Here is a 23,487-nt window from a genome sequence, read left to right as displayed (position 1 = left end):
GCAAATGCTCAACATGTGCCAGCCAAAAGCATCATGTGCTAAAAATATCCAAGCTCTGCCTTATGAACATAAACCACTGATGAGCTCACACACACACACACACACACACACACACACACACACAATGCTGTAGCAAAACGTGAGAGGAAAAAAATGGCAGGAAATAAATGGAACCAGAAGAACAGGAAGGATCTGGCGTTTAAAATAGTGAAGACGATTCAGTTTACCTAGCAAAGTTATTCATATTACCATATTTTCTGGACTATGAGTCGCACTTTTTTTTCATAGTTTGGCTGGTCCTGCGACTTATAGTCAGGTGCGACTTATTTATCAAAATTAATTTGACATGAACCGAGAGAAAAAACTAAGAGAAAACATTACCGTCTCCAGCCGCGAGAGGGCGCTCTATGCTGCTCACTGCTCCTGTAGTCTGCTTTAATGTTTTCTCTTGGTTCTTGGTTCTAAATAAATGTGACTTATAGTCTAACTTTGCTAACTTTGTTTTATTAATAAACTGCACTAAAATAACACTTCTAATTGAGTTCTTGGCTTGTTTTATTAATAAACTGCACTAAATTAACACTTTTAATTGAGTTCTTGGCTTGTAAAAGTAAACTTTTTTTACTTAAAGGGACATATCTGATCAGCGGACTCTGGTGGTACAAAACATGAGGCAAGACTGTGTTGACGTGCTCCAGTATAGGTCACATTGATACTGAATTATCGCCGGACACTTTGGAACTAGTGACAGCTGGACTCTAAACCAGTGTAAGCTGTAAAGTGATCGGTGTAGTATTTAATACAAAAGGCGTGATTCTTCTGAGAGCAGCAGCCATATGAGAGCACACAACATAAGCCACATGTTAAGTGGGAAGCTGTGAGAAATGAATATGGTGGATTTGAGTCTGGCCGAAAAAGCAGAGTAAACGATGTGAATTACACGAGAGAAGGGGAGGAGTTAGAGAAAAAGAGAGAACGACAGAGAGCTCTGGCGTCAAAGCTCTCCTCTGTGTCGAAGTTGACTCTTACCTTCTGATGTGGGCAGCTGAAATGACTTTGAACGGACGAGAGGACAAGACACTCTCCGTTTCAGACTCATATCATCGTATGAGGAAAAACACCTGAGAATGAGAAACAGAGACATTATTCACAAATATATTACACCAAATATAGATGTGAATGTTTGGCCAATGCATTGCAAGAATGCAGGGTTCTTCTATACATACATAATGCGCACTAACCAACAAAAAGTGAAACAGTAATATTGTGAAATATTAATACAACACAATTTTCTATTTGGATATATTTTAAAAAGAAATGTATTCTTGTGTGGCAAAGCTGAAGACTGGAGTAATGATGCTGAAAATTCAGTGTCACATGATGGTTCAGATATCATTGTAATATGCTGATAAAACGTTTTATTATTAACAATGTTGAAAAAAGGCTGTGCTGTAGAACTTTTGTGGATACCTTTTTTTTTTTACATAATTCCTGATTGAGGAATAGAAAGTTCAAAATAACAATAATTATTTGAAATAAAAATATTTTGTACCATTTTTTGAATGGTATTGTATGCAGTTATGTTATTGTCACAAAGGGTTAACATCAAACCTCTGTACTATTAAACTGGATGTATGGTGCCAGCTATAAACCTGTCAACAGTTTACATAACTTCAACTAGCTTGTACTGCAACTGTTGCTCTGCTCGTTAAAAAGACTCATAAATCAGTCTTAAACCCATGTATTTTGAGTTCATCTTTCATGCTGTTGTGCAGTCATAACAGTAGTTGACATGACAGAAAACTGACTGCAGGGCCTCTACAGATCTCCTTGCTGCAACCCTGAGCATGCATTGTGTTCCTGTATTGAATACTGCATTGCACTCTGACACATTTGCTGTGTGTTATACCTCTTAGGGCTGGGGTAGTGGTTGCTCATGGGAATGCTTGAGCTGGTGTTGTGAGTGGGTGAGCTCCTGCAGCACTGCATACAGAGCAGCAGACCCAGCGTCAGACACAGGATCAGAGACAGCACCAGGTAACTCTGTCTGTCAGACACCTACAACACACAGTAAACAATAGGCTCTAAATATTGATATACATTACTGGGTGAGCCAAGCATTAGACGGGTCAGGAATGAGGTAAGAAACGTATGTTTGTAGACCTCTCTCTGTAGCTGAGCAACAGTGGCAGACAGGTTCAGCATGAGCTTGGTGGCGTTCTCCAGCTGGCTCTGTAACATCTGTATAGACTCTGTCTGCTTCTGGTCCTAAACACACACACACACACAAACAGTTATCCACGTTATCTATGTAAAAAAACACTGTAGTCACAAAAGCCATTGTCAGTTTATAAAAAGGCCCAGCTCAAATGACTAATGTTTTGGGTGACTGATAACAACCTGCTCTTCTGCGATTCTGGAGGTGTTCTGCAGTTTGATGATGGTCTTGTTGAAAGCCCGTTGCATCTCCTCCATCTGTTTACGATACCTGAGCAACAGCAGAATGGATCAATCAAACAATGTGGCCCGCTAAGACCATTTTAGGTTTGGTAGCGTGTATTTGTACCTCTGGCTGAGCTCCTCCAGGTATCTGCTGCTGAGGGACATGTTCATTTCTAGTGCTTTAATTCGGTTATTCAATCTCATGAACACGGATTCCTTCTGGTTGGATCCGTGCACATGATTCCCGTTACCGTTTCCATTCCCGTGGCCCATTTCCGCCGAATGCTGCTGCTCTGCGTAAAACTCTCCGGCGGTGCGGTGTGGGAGCAGAATGTCATCTACAGTCTCCTCTTGCTGAGACAGAGGGGCTTCGGAAAGCTCTGGTTGGGTGGCCACAGCACTGTGGTGAGGATCTTCAACCCCTGCGGTCCTGCCGTTATCCGAGGCCTCTGGGAGCGGGACGGGGAGTTCAGTCGGAGGTGGGATATCAGCGGGGCGAGTGTGGGTGGGCAACGGCTGAACCGTCGGATCTTTGGTGGGGACGGGGAGCTCCAGTTTGGGAGGGTCCATCTCTGGGCTGTGGGGTTCAGTGGTGGTGGAGGAGGAGAGCGGAGAGGAGGCAGCACTGGGAGAGAGGAGGCTGCTGCTGACCGGAGTAAGGGTTTCTGGGATGTCTACCAGGTACTGCGGACGCTGGTCCATGGGCTCTCCTGTGGGTAGAGACTCTGGGATGTTTTGGGTGGGGGTGTCTGAGAGGCTGTGTGGGGGAAGGGTGGAGGTACGACTGGGCTCTAACAGGATAGTCTCAATTAGGAGCTCCTGCTCGCTCACCACAGTCTCCCCACTGGAGGACTGAGGGGGAGGAGCCACTGTTTCAGTAGGGGAAATCCTCTCGGCTTGTGCTTTTGAGGGCCGCTCTGTTTCTGGAAGTTTCTCAGAGGGTGCCGGGGGCTCTTGGGTTGGGGTGGTGTCAGGGAGGGACTGCTGAGGGGTGGTTTGAGAGTCTGTTTCGGTGTGTGTGTGCGGTGCTTTGTGGTGGCAGTCTCTACGCTGGCGCTGTAGTGCTAAAGCTGCCGAACAGTAGCAATAGAAGTGTTCGTGCAAAGACGCCAAACAGGACAAAGTCGAGAGGTGGCCGCAGTACGTGGCGCTCTCCTTCTCCCAAATCTCCTCTAGTCTCTTCTCCACCTCGCGCTCCTCCTCCAGCAGGGTCACCGTCGGCTGGGTGGCCTCTTCTTCCTCCTCAATGAGGATGACGATACGGTTTTCCTCAGGGGGAGGTTCTGAAGGAGCCTCAGGAACAGGAACCTCTAAGTCCTCCTTCACTAGAGTGGGATCCAGCTCAAGAAAATCCAGCCTGGTGATAGGAAGACAAAGAATGTTAGTGCACAAACCTCTCATTTCATTTTCAACCAAGGATGCACAATGTTTGTTTCTTAGTTATGAGCACAAGCACAAAGAATCTGAGCAGATTACTACAGAATTGAAATGCCTGTCATTCCCAAAAGTCCACACAACCCGATTCCTTACATGTTCATTTTCTTCAAGCAACAGTTCATCCAAAGACAAAAAATTCTGTGGTTTGCTCAGAAGAAGAAATTCTATGACCGTGACGAGGAATATCAATGAATGTGGACAAAAGCTGTAAAGCTTGAAAAAAAATATGCAAAAGACATTTAACCCCAACTTTAAAAAAAAAATTAATTAAAGCTGAAATAACTAGATTAAAAAAAAAAAAAAAAGTTTAACGAAATATTTTTGGCTAATTTGATGATAATTTTAGCTACCAACAAGAGTACAGTATTGTTTGCTCGATTTTTATCATGATTAAATGCACTCTGCATAATTCAGCAGATTGAGTCTGATTGAGCCTTGTTATGCAGCAGCTACAGTTCATTAAAGTTTGAGAAGCTCGTACTGTATTAGAAAAAGGATTCAGTGGTTGCTTTAGTATGTGAGCAAACAGTTCAAACCAGTCTGCGCTGGAATACGCTGACTAGCTCGGGGCTCAGTATTGAGCAAACAACTGGGGTTTTAATATGCTGGATGAGCAGGGTGTGTGTGTGTGTGTGTGTGTGTGAATGAGACTCACGTAGAGGGCTGTTCAGTAGGGGTGGGTTCTGGCGTGAGTGAGGTTTCTGCTGACGCCTGTGTGACGTTTTCTGTCCCAGTGGAAACGTTTCCTGAGTGAAATGAGAGAAAGAACAGATTTTGACAATGAGAAAAGGAAAAGGAGAATATGAATATTGGTTTCCAAACTGCCCTCCCTGAACACAAAGAGCGCTATTATTCAGAGAAAAGCACCCTAGATTAAACACACAAACAGGTGATGATCTCTGACAGCTTGAAAACTACGTAATGCTAGGCATGGTTAAATTTACCCAGAACAAGGACATCTAAAAAAAAACAGCTTTGGAATAGCAGTAATTTTGCCACAAAGGTTATTTTCTGAATTCTTGTCACACACCGAGTCAATCCTTATGACTGTGAAGATTACATTATCTAGAAAATGTGTCAAGGCGCTGTTAGGATTACGAACTGTGCATTTCTTCAACCGACTGTAGAAGCTGTGGTCGAACAACCTTTAAAAAGCTATTATAATAAAAATGATAACCGGCCAGAAAGTGACTTCTGAGCCGCCAAAATGTCAAGGAGGATGTTAGTCTGAAAAGACTAAAACTGCCAGTATGTTCACTCACCGTGGGGAAGAATGGGTCCTTTCATTTTATTGCTAGAAATTTGATCAAGTGATTAAATTGTGTGTTATTTGCCATCCGTAATCTGTAGTATGCTGGTATTATATCAGCTATCGAGCACACTTTTGATCTAGATACAGTATTGGCCATTAAAAAAGGACTCATATCGGTCAACTAATCTAACAGTAAAATAAAAATATGCCAATAGTGTGCTTTCCTTTTACAAACTTCTTAACTTTCAGCCATCCACTTGCCTGCAATCTCTCAAGGGCCACAGTGAAAATATCTTGTTAAACAGTCTTTTCTCTTTTAACCTCCTAGTCAGACTGTTTATGGTCATGATACAGAGAAGCAGGGTGTTTTTAAACTTCACTTCTGCTTTTAGGAAAGCCACATGCGTGTTTGAACAGTATTTTGTAGCAGCTCTCTCTCTGGGCCTGTGCGCACACACACACACACACCCTGGGAGAGTCTGATGCTGGCAAGCGCAGCTACAGAACCCATCAAAGACGTGCTTTCACTGCTAGGCCTCACAGCTCCAGCACTGTTGGCATGTTGACAGCCCTCACTAGTCACAATCAGCTGCCAAGCAAAGAGGAGCAAATAAGTGGAGTCATTTCTTGGTACAGACTCAGGACAGGGTGATTTTAACATCCAAAAACAAGGCAGAGATCAGGGCCATACCTTCCATTTCCGCTCCGTCCTCTAGCTCTGGTTTCCCTCCTAGCACATTTGCTGCGATGTTGTTTACCATGTTCAAGATGGCGTCTAAAAAGCAAAAAACAATCCAGAGGAAAATAATAAAAACTTTACATTGGAACTGGGGTAAAAGTCACACCGTGCCAACACACAGGCCAAGCAAATACAATGCTCTTGAAATACCTCGATCACTGGCCAAAAGTGATGAACTTTTGCATTACGGAAGTCAATCTGCCTGTGTGCTTACTGCATCGTAGAAAAAACATGAAACTGAGGCAGAGGGCACATCACTTCCTTGAATCCTACACTTGGTACATTTTTTACAAAAGATTGCCATATACCAACTGGAAAATAACCAACTGGGATTGTCATGAGCAAAGTAAATCTGTGCAATGTTCAACTAACTGGTTTCATCTGAATTAAAAAGTGCCACTGTTGTTAAGCACTTCTGTTCATAGTTTAGCTAGTTCAACCTGCAGATGAAAAGCACAAGCAGAATATGGAGGAACAGGACATACTTGTGGCAGACCCCAGCAGATTCTTCGAAGTCTTGTCCTCTGATGGCAGGTAGCCGGGCGGGTAATCTGTAAAAGAGACTTCTGGAATTCAGACAACAGCATTAGCCAATGCACACACAGAGCAACTGGCAAACAGAGAACAAACCTCACAAATAAATACAGTCTTCTGTCTAAATTAAATAACTAAATTCTGCCATACAGTAGATTGCAAAATCTGACGTACAAATGAACACTGTACTGCAATACGTTTGAAACTTTCTGTGAGCGATCATTTCGAGGGATGGTCTCACCATAGTCTTCATCCAAATACTCGGCTCTCTCTGAGGTGTACTGAGAGTCAGCGATCTCATCATACTCCTCCACCATACTGGTGCCAAACACCCTGACACACACAAAGATACACATGAGCATCACAAAGATTAGATACATGCCAATATAAGAGTTAGGAAACGTGCAGAAAGTGGATAAGGATTCAAAATCTGCTTGGGAAGAGAGTCCATGGTGATCTACAAGATAACTTCTCTCTGCCTTCTACAAAACAACTATAATCACTTTGCCCTTTGCCCAGGTTAGCAGGGGTCTTTAAAAACATGTTTTATAGCCCCAGTTTGATCCTCAAGGGCGACGTAAAGAGGACTAACTGCAGAGGAAGAAAAAGATCAGAGGGAAGTAGGAATTTGGAATAATAAATCTTGCGCTGTAGATTTCCAAGCATTCACAAAGGCTGCCACACGATGCACTTTAATACAATTTGTATCATGTGACTTTTAAAATATCAGAATGATCAGAAAGTAGCTTCTTGTGATTTCCACATTTGGATCTGTTAAGGTCAGAACTGAAAAGCTTAGAAAATATTTAATACAAGTGTGGAATGAATTTTCATTTTTTTTCATCTCTATCTGGCCGTAGTGTATAGCTTGCCTCACAGTATATACAGTAATTTCCTTACAGTGGGACAATATGTCTCTCATAGAGTGTAGCCAGACCAGCCCCTTCATGGGCCTCCAACCAAGACTGAATCTCCTGCCAATGCAAACGGGCCTGAGAGGAGCCCGGGGCAGGATAGAGATTCGAGAACTTTGCCTTTTGAAACTTTTATAAAGCCATGTGTCCTTTCTCACGGTCGAGAATGAAATGTATGAAATGAAATGTAAAGGGCAATGCGAGTACAGGATATAAACACACACACACACACACACACACTTTGTATAACCATTTTTGTGTGGCTTTTAAATATTTTTCTCTAAAAACTAAAGGAAAAATACTTCATATCATGACACGTAACAAAAAATTCCCTTCACAGCATGAATTAGTCCAAAAACACACTTTACGCCTATACAATTCCATTCAAATGTCTGGAGCCATTACAACTTTGTAGAAAGAAACAAATAATTTTATTCAAAGACATAAAAAATATATTTATGATGTATAAGGTTTAAACAAAACTATTAGGCAGCAAAACGTTTTCAACATTGATAATATATATATATAAACTGTTTCTTGAGCACCAAATCATCATTTTATAATGATTTATTAAGGATCATGTGACACTGAAGACTAGAGTAATGACTGCTGAAAATTCATAATTAATTACATTGTTAAATCTATTCAAATATATATATATTTTAATTCCAATAATATTTCATTATATTACTGCTTTTATTATATTTTTGATCAAATAAATCTATAGCGTATATGAGCTAACACTGACTATAAGAGACTTCTTTCAAAAAGTCGAAATAAAACTTACTGACCCCATACCTTGGAACGGTAGTGAACTTGTACATACGGAGGAAACCTCAAATTATTATTAACATATCCTTTAAATACCCGTGCTATCACACACACAGTGTTCATCAGCTCGTGAGCTGTATAAATGTCGACACATAATAGCGCTCCTTGTGGTCATATTGAGTATGCAAAACACACTTACACTGCACTATAAATGGTTTCTAACACACTTCAAAAGCAATGAAATCAAGCTAGGGGCCTTGTGTAAAGAAGCTTTCGGTCATGTTATATAGGTGTTATATACAGTACTGGAAATGTGCATTCAAGAAACATTGATTAAACACACCTGATCAGGCTGAGAGGACAGAAGTGTTCAGAGCCAAAGTGGGAAAGCAGCTCAACCTACCAAAAGAGAAAATGAAAAAATAAACCTGTAAAAATACAGTCACACCCCAAACATGGGTTTTACAACAAAACCAACGTTCATTTTACCTTTTACAAAATATAACAATGTCCAGTCCCAACAATTTGAAACTAAACATCAGAATGAAGTGCTGAAGTATTAGCAAAGCATTATGTTTCACTTGTGAGTGTGAGAAAAGATCTGTATTTGTTTATCAAGAAAGTGTCACTGTATTACAGTTTGTGAGCTGGACACCCAAAGCAGCACTGATGAGATCTAAGAGAGAGGAGTGCTAACCTTCATATATTTGATGAACATCTGATGCAGGAGGAGAAGACAGGAGAAAGCGCAAACAAAGAAAAACAGAGAGAAAGATCAGTATAAAAGATCTGATTCATGCTGTAGCAAGTCAAGCATTTTGGACTGTTCTTGTTCGCTCAGCTTTGGTGACTTGAGCAGCTGTACCAATGCAGGAGAGAGCTAGCTGAGGGCAAGGCTGTAATTAGGAGTACGGAAAGAGAAATATAGCAGGGGACAACAAATAAACAAGCAAAAACACTGAAATAATCAACTTCACAGGAGTCAAGCAGAGTGTGACAGAACAGGGCAGCTCAATAATGACAAAGCCTTGTGGGAATCCTCCATTAGACCAATGGTACCTCCTGACATTTGTTACAGATAATTATGTAATCATCTGAGAACTCATGAATCCGAATGAATAAAGAGAAAAATTCAGATCAAATGTAATACACAAGGCACAAAACCAAGAAAGAGGATCAGTTATGAATCCTGGAGTTGAAAAGCTTAAACATAGGGATGAGTGTAGTTTTGATTCGTTTCGATTAAATAGTTTGGGTGCCACCATTTTCTAACACACACACACACACACACACACAAACACACACACACACACACACACACACACACACACACTGAACTGTACTGGTTTCACCAAAAATGCAAGTTTATTTTGCCTTTTGGTAAAAAAACACCTTAGCAGCTGTATAAGTGAATGTGAATTCTACCCAATTGTGGATCGTGTAGAGCTTTTTGAAGCCACACCTTCAACCCACTGATCCCCAATGAAATCCATTATATGGAGAAAAATCCCGGAATGTTTTCCTCAAAAAAACTTTCTTTTGAAGAAAGAAAGACATGAACATCTTGGATGACAAGGGGGTGAGTAAATTATGAGGAAATTTTAATTCAGGAGTAAACTAATACACTGACATATATAGACACACCAACCTTATATGCAAATCTATATAAGGTTATGAAGGTGTGTATCCAGCATCGTACATTACAGATACAATTACAGTCAAGAGACTGAGCCTGAGGGAAGGGAAGGGCTTTCCTCAAATGTCTTAACTGCCCCCCCCCCCTTTCTCTGCCTCTTACAGGGTGCTTTCACACCTGCCTCTTTTAGTTCAGTTGAATCATATTTTGTTTGTTGCCCCTCTTTGTGCGGTTCATCTGAGCAAGTGTGAATGCAGTAATCGCACTCAGGTGTGCACTAAAAGCAGACCAAACAAGCGTACCGAGACCCTGAAGAGGTGGTCTCCACCCAATTGCTTTTTATGAAATCAGGTAGTTTTTGGAAGAACAATTCATTTTAGCAAACTGAAGCGACTGGCACCCCTTTTACCTTGACATATTTGGCATAGAGTTGCTCATCCAGAGGGAAGCTCTGTACTGTGCGTTCATCACGGGCGTGAAAGGTGCCCAGCTTGATCCACTTATTGGTCGGATACCTGAATTTGAGAAACAATTTTTTAAAGAAAAGGTTAAGTTGGTGTTTCTATAACACAGTTTCCCAACCAGGCACGAAGTGTTAAGATTTCAGCAACATTCAATTTGTCTGTTCATATCAAACATGAAAATGTGGAATTAAACAATCAAAACTAACCGCGACATATTCATTGATTAATGTGAGGGGGGATTTTGAATAAATTCGATTTCACTGCAAACAGTGAAATGTACTCTGGTACAAAAACCTCACATCTGCATTGGAAATCAGTCAGCATCTCGCATTGTGCCTGATCAGGAGTGGGAATACTATGTACGTCTATGTGAGTGATGTTACCTGTCACTTATAGACACAAGGAAATCTTTTGGTGTAGAGGAGAACAACTCAAAGTTTGCAATATCCAGCTGCTTCACCTGGATTGGCTCACAGAGCTCAATAACAAACCTGTATTTGGAGATGAATAGAGGAAACACAGGGGAAATTAATTAGTAATAAATTAACATGCTGACACAAAAACTAATCATTTGATTTATTTGAATAAATGCTTGGGATACTTTTAGATTTTTTTGTTTTTTTTATTTATATTTTAGATGCTATGACTCATTCCTTTTTAAGGTTTTGAAACCACTTCTTTTTCCTACACTAGTTCATTTTAAATGGTCTTACAGTGTACACTATAATAGTTAAGATTATTTTCTCAAAAATCACGACTGTTCTTATCTGAGAAACTTTTTTACATTTCATCAGAATGATTGCACTTTCACATAAGCACAAATCAAGACAATCTCATACACAAGGTTTACCTCAGGCTGTGTTTACACTTTGAATTAACATGCGATCACCGTGATCTGATCAAGCAGATCCGATCAGTAAATCAGGACACAGCGCATTTACACTTTCAATTCAAGTTTATTTGTATAGTGCTTTTCACAATACAAAGTGACTACAAAGTGACTACTCTATCTGGATAACTGATCTCTCTTTCCTGCGCAATATTTAAATAAGACTTACGTGTCTACACCAGACGCGAGCAACAAATCTGACAGTAAACTGCTGTCTTGTTCTTTTTATGACATACTGACACAAAGATCAAATGATTTGAAATGGTAACTTTGTCGCTTCCAGTGTAGACAGCCTCAACAACTGCAGGTGCGTGATAATTCAGATATGTATGGATTCAGGTTCTGTTGTTCTGAATCCTTACGAGTCTGACAGTTCGGGAGAGAGGGGGCAGGGTTTTGCGTGACATTGACCTGTGAAGGCAGACTCGATGACTGGTTTGCGTTTTTTTGGGTTGAGGATAACATTACAATCAGAAGTACGTTTACACTTGTCTTTACAATGTGTATGTGGACAACATCCAGATACAGGTTGCATGTTAGTGCCAAGTGTAAGCATGGCCTAACTTCATCTAGTTTCCCGTTTTGTTATATTTATCATATAAAACGCACACTTTACATTATGAAAACTGGTAAAACCTTAAAAAGCTTCTCCAAAAAGAGCTAAAAGAGTTCAATTAAAAGAATTCCAAATTGTTGTTGTTTTTCTCTAGGAAAACAATAAAAAAAACATTTAGTATTTTAGCACGGAGGTTGTCTAAGTGCCAAAAAAAATAAAACATGGGGTAAACAACCAGTGTGCCCTTATCACAGACAATTATGCTTAATTGAGAAGCACAAATCACGATCATGAATAAAACACAATTAATGCTGTTTAAAATAGATTTAGCATCTCACACAACAGGACATCTCAACATGCTAATAGTACTTCTTGTCCACTATCATTTACACAAACAGGAAAATAGACAGTGAAAAATGCATTTCATTGTCCGTTGGGCAACTGCTGCAGTCGGTTTCTCTGGTTATCTGCAGTGACTCACCAGATCTTGGTACTGCAGGGGTTCAGCATGTACAGATCCATGTTCTCCATCAGGATGGCAGACGTGCTCTGAAAACACAACACACACAGACAAATACACATCAAACAATTGCTGATCTCAAACTAATCAGTAACATTCCAGATGCAGGAACAATATCAAATGATTCATTTATTTTCCTATTTATGTCCGCAGTGAATATCCATCCTCATCTGCCCCATATGCTCTTACCTTGGCTTCATTGTTGGCCGAGAGGATTTTGGCCCCGCACTCGACAGAAGCGTAGTTATTCTTGAAATTCTTTTGGACCTTTTTGACTGGATGAGGGCTGCCATTTGATGAAGTGTGCATAGACAGACCTGAAACCAACAAAATAGCTTACATATAGGTCATCTGTCAAATGTTTTAGACCATGGATCAAGTTGGCCTAGTATGCAAGTATAAGTATGTCATGCAAAGTGCAGGTGGGTATATTTACCTGTCAACTACAGCACTGAAAACAAAAGAGAGACCTATTTGTCATGTATGCACACAGCATGCATGTATTCACTATCTGTAACAGATAACCCTCATGAATGGCAAAATGTTGGAGTGTGTGCATGTGTGGAGTGTGCATACTGGGTTACGCAACAATCACTGTGCTCGCCACTGAACAGACAAATGTGAGCAAGCAAAAAAATAAATAAGAATTATTAAAAGGAAGAAGCAGCAAGGGGGGGGGGGGGGGCAGAAATTCACGATAGAAAGAGATTAAAAGAAAGGGACAGCTTGTGAAATCCAGCAGAAGTGTGTCCTAAAGGAAGTGCGTGTGTGTGAGTGTGTGTAGTGATGCAGAAGCACTACAGGGGCAGTCGGGCATGTGATGATTCACTGATGAGCACGCAGCTCTGTGAGGGTGCACGTGACCCAATGCTGTCTCTTACTTTTCTTCTCCTCTACTTCCATCACTTTCTTCTTCCACTCATCAAAAGTGGGAATGTCCTCTTTACTGGGCACAGGAGGGTCTGTCGCTCCCTCGTTGTCCATCATCTGAAAAAAAAAAAAAAAAGAAAAAAAAAAAAGATCCATTTTGGAAATTACATGTTTTCTATTTCAGAAGCATTATGCTGGGCAGCTACGGCAAATGTGAAATCGGTATTGGCCCCATTATCAACTTAACCGCGTATGAAGCATCAAATATTTTGTAATATGATTTAAATTCTAATAATATAATACAATATAAATACAAACTGCTTGAATCTGGGAAAAAAAATTAATCTTATACAAAATATTTAACAGCAAAACTGCTTTCAATATTGATGATAAGAAAAGAGCAGCATATCAGAATGATTTCTGAAGGACCTCGTGACACTGAAAACTGGAGTACTGATGCTGAAAATTTGGATACGTATGAAAGGAATACATTTCATTTTAAAATCTAAAATAAATATACAAAAGTTGCTTTAAATTGTAATAATATTTCACAATATTGTATTAAAAACTGTATTTTTTCAGCTTTGATAAACCTTAGAGACTTCTTTCAGAAACATAAATTCATTATAACGTAACTACACAGACACATTACATGCAAGGTCTATATGGTATTATACACTTTTACATTATAAATTACAAGCAAAAGGGTGGTCTTCCTTCTCTCTCCCCATCACTTTCCCTGTTCCTTGTCTCCCTTATCTCCATCCCTCTCTGTGTGTCTGTTAGTGCCTAAACAGCAGCGCTGAGTGAGCATTTGGTTGATTAAACATTTACAAGGCTGTCCTGTGGAAAACTAACATGCTGATGTGCTCAGTCCCACTCTCTCAGCCTAATCCTATTTTCTTCCGCTCCTCCACTCTTATGCTTTCTCTTCCATCTTCTCCATTTAGGGTGTATGTGTTAGAGCAGCATTAGGAGAGAGGAGGGGATGTTTTAGCTCTGCAGATCTCTAACAGCGGGGTGTGGAGAGCCTCACTGGTAACACAATACATACCCTTTCACTCTCTGCATAATGCGAGGAAAAGGTAGGGAAGGAACACTATGGGGTGCGCAGCGATTATTGTCATCATGTTACGTTCATTTAGGTGGTGTAAACTAGGAAAAACAAAACTAGAAGAATGTATCAGAGCTTAAAATGGTTTTAAAATACAGACATCATACCTATTAGCTCCATTCCTGAAATCTACCCAATTATATGTCATTATAAAAAGGATAACTCTGAATGGATGATCTGCGAAGCCATTATGGAGTAAAAAATATATTTGACAAGATATTAATACTTAGTTTGGGATCAAAGTAAGTTTATTTCTTTTTTTGAAAGGTAATTTCCTCTTTAAAATCTTTATTTAGCAAAGATTGCATTAAACCGCTACATACTAGTATGTCATCACAACAATAAACTACACTTTAAAATATATAAAACTATATTAAATTACTGTACTATTATCGTGCAATCTTGGTGAGCATAAAAAAAAATCTTATTGACTCAAAACCTTTCCACGGTAGTTAATATCTAATATGTTAAGATTGCATATTATATATTCATCTATTTATTTTTCAATTTGAAGTGATTTAATTAATTACTTTTTAAACTACTGAATAATTTATATGTTTGATTTCTTAATTCTATTTTTCGGCACATATAGTGTTCTATAGACACCTGCAAGATCAAATTATATTTTTACCATACCAAAGTTGCCCAGCATCAAACTAACAGTAGTATATTAATGGATAATTTGCTTGTTTTGATGATTATTAATACCTTTAACTGTTTATTGACCATTTGCCTTAATTTTCTAAAAGCATTATGCCATTAAAGAGATTTTAGGATGTTTAATGGGGTTTAGTTAATGCAGATCCTCTTGTGAGTATCTGCTTTATCTCTAGCTGTTAGAATGAATTTGTCATGTTAGATTAGTCTGGTAAATAGTGTGTGTACCTGTTGGCTTTTTGAAGGTGGAGGGATACTGGCTTTCTGCCCCAGCTCTGTGAGGTCCAGCTCACTCGGGTCAACGCTGGTCTCTGTACTCGGTTCTCCCAATGTGGCAGACTGGTTCTCTGCTTGCTTCTCCGCATTTTCCTCCACAACACTAATAAGAGCCAGAAAACAGAGGAGAGAGAGGGTGGGGATAGAAAGAGACCTTAGCAGATTGCTACACATAAAAACTAAAATAAATAAAGTATCAGGCAAAACAAGCATTAAAATGGTGTATCATGGCATTAGGAAAGAAAATTAAATGGTAAACCAAATTGCCAAAATGAAATGATGAAATGAGAAATGAAAAAAAGAAAGAGCATGGCCAGAAGACGTGGCTTGATGTGCCTGAAGCAGCTCCGCTACTTGGTTAACCATTGGTTACCAAGTCACCTGATGTAACGCGAGTACCGGAATGTAACCTGCCGTTTACCTGTTGCTCTGTACTCACCTTGGGAGCGTGATGCCAAGGGACTGGCTGAAGGAGGGCACAGAGCCCACCTCACACTGACTGGCACTAGAGTTCTCTACAGGGGCATCAGGACGCGCAACGTCTAGTCCACTGAAGGAAAGAAATCAAATGGTGTTTACCAAGAGAAAGGAAAAATAGAGAGGAATGGGAGAAGAATACTAGTGGATAGAAAGGATGAGAGAAAGAAATCTGGCTCCAGGTATGGACTGAACATTTGTCCAGGGTGTTCCTGTAGTACTGCTTTATTACATTTTAAAGGCCTATCTAGCCAATCACAGAGCGATATAGATTTTTGGTCCTTGTTGAAATGGAAGATTAGTAAATGCTCCAAGTCAAGTCATAGTGGACTAGTAAAGAAGGTGAGATCCACTGTGATGCAGTAAAAAAAAAAAAAAAAAAAAAAAAAAACACTGTCCCAAGTAGGTGCGATAGGAAGTCCATGAAGTGATGACTGTAATATGCTTGACTGATTCGGTTTAAAAGTTTGGATGCAGAAATGGATCACAATGACTCAAATTTCAAAAAATGAAATTCAAATGAAAAAAATGAAAACAAATAATATGAAATGAATGACAAAGATTCAACCACTATCCTTTCCCAAACGGCTGTGCTTGCAACTCACCTGGAGGAGCTGTCGGAGGAGGCGACTGAGGTAGGTGACGCTGACTCTTCTGGGCTCTTCTGGAGTTCAGCAGGAGGTGCAGAGGGGTCTTCTCTGTGCGGGTCAGTCTGTGGAGGGGTTAAAGCGGCAGAGGCAGGGGCAGCCTGGTCCTCTGTGGCAGTGGGCTGTGGAGTTTCAGGGTCTGGCTGGGGCTGGGAGAGTGGCGGTGCTGTTTGGGGCTGTGTAGATGTTGGTGGCTGAGCCGATTGTTGTTGGTCTGATTGTTGGGTGCTCTGGGGTTCTGGTTGCTCCTGCTGCTGTTGTTGTTGTTGTTCTTCTAGCACAGGGAGAGGAGACTCAAGCTGAAGCTGCTGCTCCTCCAACACTTCTTCCAAATGTACAGTCTACAATGACAGAAACACAAAGGAAGAGATTAACAATTACACAAAAGAAGGATTTGTTAATTTAAAAAAATCTCGACTATGCTTTGGTTGCAGCCATGAGCTGGAAGATCACAGCGATAAGAGTCTGATAGCGATCAGTAAATCCTATTCATTTTCTCCACAAGGGAGTTGATTTTTAACTAATAAGCAGTTAAAGACAAACCCACTGTGAGTTAATCAACATTTAAACTAATTATTGAAGCCATCAGCCTGTATCATTTCAACTTATTTTTGAACTGTTCATGGTAGAAAAATTACATTATCCATGATTATGCATTAAAAAAAAATAATCCGAGAATTGCGTAATGCAGATTGCACTCAAAGGAGCTCTTTAGTGCCCACCTACTCCCATGAAGCACTGCGAATGAGTCAGTCTCCCGAGTTGATGTTGTTCATAACAAACCAAAGGCTTTGCTTTTAATGCAAAGGGTTTAAAGTCAAAGGAAGCAAATATAACTGAAACAAATATAAGCTGGTGTGTGACCTATGCCCCGAGTCACATCCAGGATTGAGACATTGTAATAGAAGAAAACAGATATGAAGGGTGGACTGCACTGGCACCTGTTTGTGTTTCTCTTCGAGCGGGGCGTCTTGTGAGGGCAATGATGTTTCCTTTAGCGCAGCTCTCTCTGTTTCCAGGCCCACGTCATATGATGACTGAGTGTGAGTTGCTCTTTCCTCTTCGACCTTAAAGATAAAAACAATATTACTTATGAATAAAACTTCTAATAAAGAGCAAGAAAGGGTTACGAGGCAGCCCCTGGTCACATGTACTTTTGTTGTTTCCTTGAGAGCAACATGATCATTGTGCTGAAAATCTGTTTGGGCTCCTCGGAGGGGTTTGGACTGACATGAGGTGGAGTAAGTGACAGGAGTGATGAGTGAGTTTTCATTTTGGGTGAACTATTCTTTCTAAAACAGGTAAGCTGACAGAACTGGCTTTGTTTCTATGAGGGTGAAAGAGCAAGGGCAAACAGCTAGCGTTCATATTTGGCAGGAGCATAGAGAAAACACTTTAGTGATTACCGGAATGGGGGAAAAAATGTGCTGAAGTGCAAAAGGTGAAAGTTTACAGATTTGTGCTTTAGCTGAGCATTCGATTGCCTCAGTAACTCATTTAGAAATTCTGGACAACCTGTAAAATCCACACCCCTATACAGCCTTAAATCTATAGGGTACACAAGGGGAGGTGGGGTCTTTGTTGGAGCCCCGGTCTGTAAGAACCTTTACAGATTAGCTTGTTCAGAGACAATGTCAACAACAGTCTGCACCCTGAATGAGGAACTATTGCACAACTCCAGGGGCTATTCAAACCTACACCACAGCCAAACAAACGCTCTTCTCTAAAAGGTCAAATGAATATGATTCCCATTTCATAAAACAAAGTTAAATCCCAATGGTGTTAAGCCCTTTGTCACTTCAATCAGACAGAGTAAGTTATTTTTATTTATTTTTGCTCTACAATCTTTATCTTATTTGTTCACCTCACTGGTTTGCACTCTATCTGCAATGTGCCTTGCGCTTCTTTAACTTATTTTTATTATTTTCTTTTTATACATGCCCTTATTTGTATAGTTGTATGTTATTTTTAGATTTTATCTGTATTTTTAGGCTCTACTGTTACTGTTGTAACCCAATTTCAATTATCTGTATGTATTTACTGTACATGTGGAAGAATTGACAATACAGCAGACTTGACACTCTCATTGACCTAATAACAGACAGTTTGAGGCGTTTAGTTGGTAACTGTTTCGAGTCATTGTTTTTCGTTACATTTTCGCCGGCCCCTGGTTCCTGCGTTGCGTAACGGCTGTCATCCTGTGCAGGGAGTCCTGGGCCAGAGGAGATCTCTTCTGAACAATAAACATGATGACAAGAGTGCCTGCAACACACAGAGACAAACATAAGATTCCCAAACACAGAAAGGATTTGTTTGTGAGCTACATGCACCAAATATAAGAGCAATGTATCTCTACCATGTGAAATAAAAACTCTTAAACTCTTTTGAGGTGGTAAGAGCTCATGATGACATTGCACTCACATACATCCTCCACCACAGAGGGAAACTTGCAAGGCTTTGATGCAAGATTATGCCTTTTTTTTTGTTTTAAATAGATTAAATCAGATTAGTGATGTGCAAAACCACATATTTTCAGAATATTTGGTGGGTTCTCTAATGAATTTGACTGGTTTAGGGTCCACACAGTGAATGAATTGGTTGCTTTGTAAAGAAGTGTCAGTATTGCAGATGAGGAAGCATGACAAACAATTGTAATCTTGAAACACTGATTTCAATGATAAGGTTTTAGTGTGCGGACTGTCTAACAACTTTAATAAAAATACATCACCAATAACAATTATAATAGCAATTATGATTCAGAACTTATTAATTGTATTTTTTGGACCATAAGGAAATAGTGAAGAGAAGGAAGAGGAAATGGAAAACCCGGAGCAGGATTCAAAGACTCAATGTGTCAAAGCATGTGCTCGGTCTTTCATTCTGATCTCATTTTTTTACCCAGATACATGTGAGGAACAGGACTCAAGAATTCAATTCTAGTTTAGTTCTACTCCAGTGAACACATTTTTGCTCGGCTAACTATTGCTTCACTCTTCACTGGGTTGAGAAATTAACTGTATGAATGAAACGGACAGTTAATCATTACACAGTTTTTACGTGGTGAAACACAATTGTAAAGACACATAAAGAACTATGATTTCTGTGATGTGGAAAACACAACATTCTATTTTATAACATGAAATGTCACAGAATTTGACAAAAATTCAAACCACCAAAATAAAAAACTTTAGATTAACTAAGAAATTGACAGAAATGTAATACTATGTATTCTTACAATAATAATAATAAAAGTAATACAATTTAAAAAAACATTAGGAACATCACACAATCAAAAGATCTTATGTTTTCATTTATACAGTACACCTCCGTAGGAAACTTTTTCGTTTTTTTTTTTTTTTTTTTTACAATTATTGACATTTTATTAATTAATTTGCCACCATTTAACGATACATTTGTATTAAATCATAATACACAAACTAGAAAAATTTATACCGGAACGTAATTTGGGTGAAATAAAAGACTGCACAGGACTCTTGTTAAAATTGTAATAGTTTATAACATTTTTTTTTTTTTAATTTACATGGCCCTAGCATTTCTATTTGCTTTTTAGCTTTCAGCTGGATTTAGTTAAATGTATCCCACCTTGCAACACTGTCTGTTCAGCACCAAAAACATGACACACTGCACCAAACTGATCAATGAATCGTATACTCTATAGTCATCTCCTCCTAATCCTGCCAGTCTAATTTAACCAGCTCAGATCTACACTGGAGGGCAGATGCATAGTACAAGATTTTTGCCATGATTTTACCTCCCAAGAAAGCAGTCAGATGATTTGTTAGAGAATGAACAACAGCTGGAGCTTGTCATTGTACGCACTCTCGTTTCAGATGGTAACAGAGTAACCTGAGAGCGTCACCTTGGCTAGATTTAGGAGTCAGGTGAACCTGTACACATGCGGGCTAATGTTAGCACACTGTCAGCACCTCGACCTGTATGGGTCAAACCCTAAATCAATGTGGAACATTATCCACCTCTGATGGGACTCTACTCCTCATTATCAGGCCTTGTAATTAGGTGTTTACTTCAGGAACGCATGTATGGTCAAGACACACCCACTGGAAGACATAATGGGACCGTTTACAATAGGCAAAAATAGCATAAATGAAATTGTAAAATGATGTTTGTAAGACAGCAGAGAGAAACAAAAGTCTTTACACCCCTCTGATTCTATACGCTGTAACGAATGGGTTGATTATTAATGGGTCAAACCTTGAACACACACAAACCCACAAAGATATAGCACCCATATAGGTGTCAGTAGTGAGTTATTGAGCAACAGTGTAAATATGCCTGTGGGTCAAATGACACAACAATAATGTAATGGACATCACATACACAGGCAAACTAGTTGTCTATGACAGCAGCTTAGTGAGGACAGCTAAATAAATCTAGACAGAAGAATGCACGTTTACACTGGAATTATCATTTTCAAAAATATTTCTTTTTTTTGGAATGACTGTATTAATACTTACTGCATTGTCAAAGCAATATTTGAGCTTTATTAAATGTAACAAACCAAATTATTTTGTGGGTAAAAGGTAAATATGTTGGGCGTTATTTTGCATTTTTCTAATTATCAGCCAATATGCTTCACCGTTTTACTTTATTACTTTTTATTACTCTGAAACATGCTGCAACTTTCCCACATGCCGGAAGTTTAGTCTTAAAATTTTGCAGAATTAAAGAATCAGAAAATACCGTTAGTGAACTCTGGTTTATGGTTGGTTGAGTCCACACAAAAGACTGCTGGAAATGAAAAAAGGTTCTCATGTGAAGGAGTGTTTTATTTCGAGCAGCAGATGAGTACCCCTGATTAATGTGTGATAATCAATGTGTCAGTACAATAAACAAGACCGGCTGATCCGTCTTGAGATCATATCTTTGTGCTAATGACCAAATAATTAAAGATTTAGGTCGGTAACTCAGGATGTTCCAAATAATAATTGGCTCGGGACATCTCAATTAGTAATATAATTAAATAATTGATTCAGTCATTATTAATCGACCTTTAATTTATTATTAATTATGTGAGAAGCAGAACAGATTAGTGGTCAAAAGCACTATATTTGTAGTACAGCTTAGAAAAAGCACAAATGAAATGCAAATGTCCATTCCAGCTGATCTGTAGATGACACGAAGCATGTCATCATCAGCTGCTGTTATTTCCAGTAGCCAATGTTTCACATACAACGTCCAGTGCTTATTGTGTCTCACCACGATTCTTTCCACATATGTAATGATCTACATTCATTGGCACACACCAACAGATTTTAATGATGGAAATCATTTTTGGCTTCATGTAAAAGTCAGCACTGAATGAGGATCACTGAGAGAGGTGGAGCAGGAGGCAGTACACAAAAACTCAAATGTAGGTCAAAGAGTGATTCATCAGGATGGATCGGTGTCAAATATAACCCTCCACAGATGAATGAGATCAAGCCTGCTAACATTTAAAACTTACATTCCTCCATATCAAACAAGACTCACTGTGGGACTGTGTGGAGAAGATATTGACACATACTTTATGCTGGCAATTATGAATCCAGTCCTAGTAGCCAAATGTCTTTTTACTACACCGCAGCAAAACCATCAGACGTCATCACGAGAAAATGGGTCAAACCCTTACCGTAAAAAAGAGAGGGGAAAAAAATGTGTTTATATTCTCTTCCCAAAAAGGATCATTGAACTCGAACAAAGTAGCAGCTCAAACGAATCGCAGGTTGGATTTTTGCCCTCTTCAGTTTCAAATACTGCCCCTTTGTGATGTTACATAACCGCGCTCCAAGTCTCAAGTGATGCGGAGTGTGTTAAATGACCACAAACAAAGAGCAGAGCAGAGCAGCTATGGGGGGAAATAAATGTCCATTTTTAGATATTCCCGGACCGCTGTTGGGAAGCGGCCAGACACAAGGAGGCCGTGTGGCCCGCAAGCATATCAGAGCTACTGTTGCTCTTCCGTTGGACAGGAGGCTTATGGGAACTCAGTGGGAGAAAATCAGCTCACATTTAGCTTTTATTTATGAGAGCACTTACAGGGAAGCACAGCAGCAGGGATCGAGCAGACACATATGAGTTGATGACAAAAGGCAGAACTAGGAAACCAGATAAATTCATCAAAAAATCCTAAAACAAAAATCCATGTTTTGACATTAATATTATATGTAACATTTCATGAGCAGCAAATCAGCCTAGTAGAATGATCTTTGAAAGATTACGTGACACTGAAAACTGGAGTAACGATGCTGAAAATTCACCTATGCCATCACATGAAAAATACAATTGAAACAGAAAATAGTTATGTTAATGTGAAAAAAAATATTTACATATTTTATCAAATAATAGCAGTCTTGGTGCAACCTTCAGAAAAAAATAAACAAATTAATAAATTAATAATAATAGTAATAATAATAATAATAATAATAATAATAATAATAATAATAATAATAATACTCTTATTGGCTTTAAACTTCTGAACAGAAGTGTACCCCTTTTAAATATACGATTAGTTTTTGTCCTAACAGAAGAGTCATTGACAAATCAACCATTTTGTTGGCTGACTTGTTGCTTAAGTTTTACTTCACCAAACAAATATCACATGTGCATGAAATACATTTCATTTTCACCCTTAGGAAAAGATACAGGAAAAGATACCCAACTAGTTCAAGTACAAACACATTTTTCTTTTGTTGAACCAAAAGATCATTCCACACCCTCCTCAGATAGTCATCTGGAACTCCTGAAGTCAAAAATGGTTGCTAATCAAAAATTAGGAATCAGGAATCAGCTACATATTCACATAACAGTGTCAGTGGGTAACCATCAGTGTATCAAGGTCGTAGCCTTGCAAGAGGACTGGTCCCGATCACCTCACTTTACAGCATGTTCCACCATGCCAAGAAAGAAGCCAAATTGTAGTAAAAAAACTCAACAAGATGCAAAACAATTCAGAATATCACTACCCAGCAGTCATCGTGGTCCATCTCCGGTCTACAGGAAGGCCTGTTCAAACAAGTGAGGGATGCTGCGAAATCGCAGTGCAGGTAAAGACAGAAAGTATGCACCAGGATAGAAAATGTGTGACGGGACACTTCACAACCAATAATGGAAATCAAGTTGCTGATGCACCATTTGAAGCAACGCAATTCGTGGTGGTGCTTATTCTCTCAGCCTGTCTGGATGAGTAAGTTTAGGAAAGCCAGGCGCCCGGCAAAATCCCCAAACATTTCCTGTTAGCTTTAGCCCTTCATTCCAGAGCAGACCAGGAGCAA

At 39.4% G+C, this 23,487-nt stretch overlaps 1 protein-coding gene across 4 annotated transcripts in view; it reads right to left on the bottom strand.

Annotated features, from left to right (window-relative positions):
- The window catches only part of suco (SUN domain containing ossification factor), a 44,083-nt gene that overhangs the window by 4,614 nt on the left and 15,982 nt on the right, over positions 1-23,487 (bottom strand). The window contains exons 2-22 of one of the 4 annotated variants that reach the window (XM_052534609.1): positions 18,349-18,457; positions 17,137-17,262; positions 16,154-16,536; positions 15,511-15,621; positions 15,024-15,174; positions 13,036-13,141; positions 12,344-12,471; positions 12,116-12,183; positions 10,573-10,680; positions 10,135-10,240; positions 8,787-8,807; positions 8,433-8,488; positions 6,646-6,737; positions 6,356-6,421; positions 5,823-5,906; positions 4,535-4,625; positions 2,567-3,799; positions 2,401-2,488; positions 2,164-2,268; positions 1,910-2,058; positions 1,030-1,121 (exon numbers count right to left, since the gene is read on the bottom strand). In XM_052534609.1, coding sequence (XP_052390569.1) covers positions 1,030-1,121; positions 1,910-2,058; positions 2,164-2,268; positions 2,401-2,488; positions 2,567-3,799; positions 4,535-4,625; positions 5,823-5,906; positions 6,356-6,421; positions 6,646-6,737; positions 8,433-8,488; positions 8,787-8,807; positions 10,135-10,240; positions 10,573-10,680; positions 12,116-12,183; positions 12,344-12,471; positions 13,036-13,141; positions 15,024-15,174; positions 15,511-15,621; positions 16,154-16,536; positions 17,137-17,262; positions 18,349-18,457 — 3,473 coding nt within the window. The remainder of the gene's footprint in view (positions 1-1,029; positions 1,122-1,909; positions 2,059-2,163; positions 2,269-2,400; positions 2,489-2,566; positions 3,800-4,534; positions 4,626-5,822; positions 5,907-6,355; positions 6,422-6,645; positions 6,738-8,432; positions 8,489-8,786; positions 8,808-10,134; positions 10,241-10,572; positions 10,681-12,115; positions 12,184-12,343; positions 12,472-13,035; positions 13,142-15,023; positions 15,175-15,510; positions 15,622-16,153; positions 16,537-17,136; positions 17,263-18,348; positions 18,458-23,487) is intronic. The other 3 variants (XM_052534610.1, XM_052534612.1, XM_052534613.1) reach the window with 3 other exon arrangements.

Source organism: Carassius gibelio, chromosome A20, assembly GCF_023724105.1.
Source record: "Carassius gibelio isolate Cgi1373 ecotype wild population from Czech Republic chromosome A20, carGib1.2-hapl.c, whole genome shotgun sequence".
In the NCBI taxonomy this organism is placed as follows: Eukaryota; Metazoa; Chordata; class Actinopteri; order Cypriniformes; family Cyprinidae; genus Carassius; species Carassius gibelio.
The sequence above is the reverse complement of the archived record's forward strand: the minus strand, read 5'-3'. Positions and strand labels throughout refer to the sequence as shown.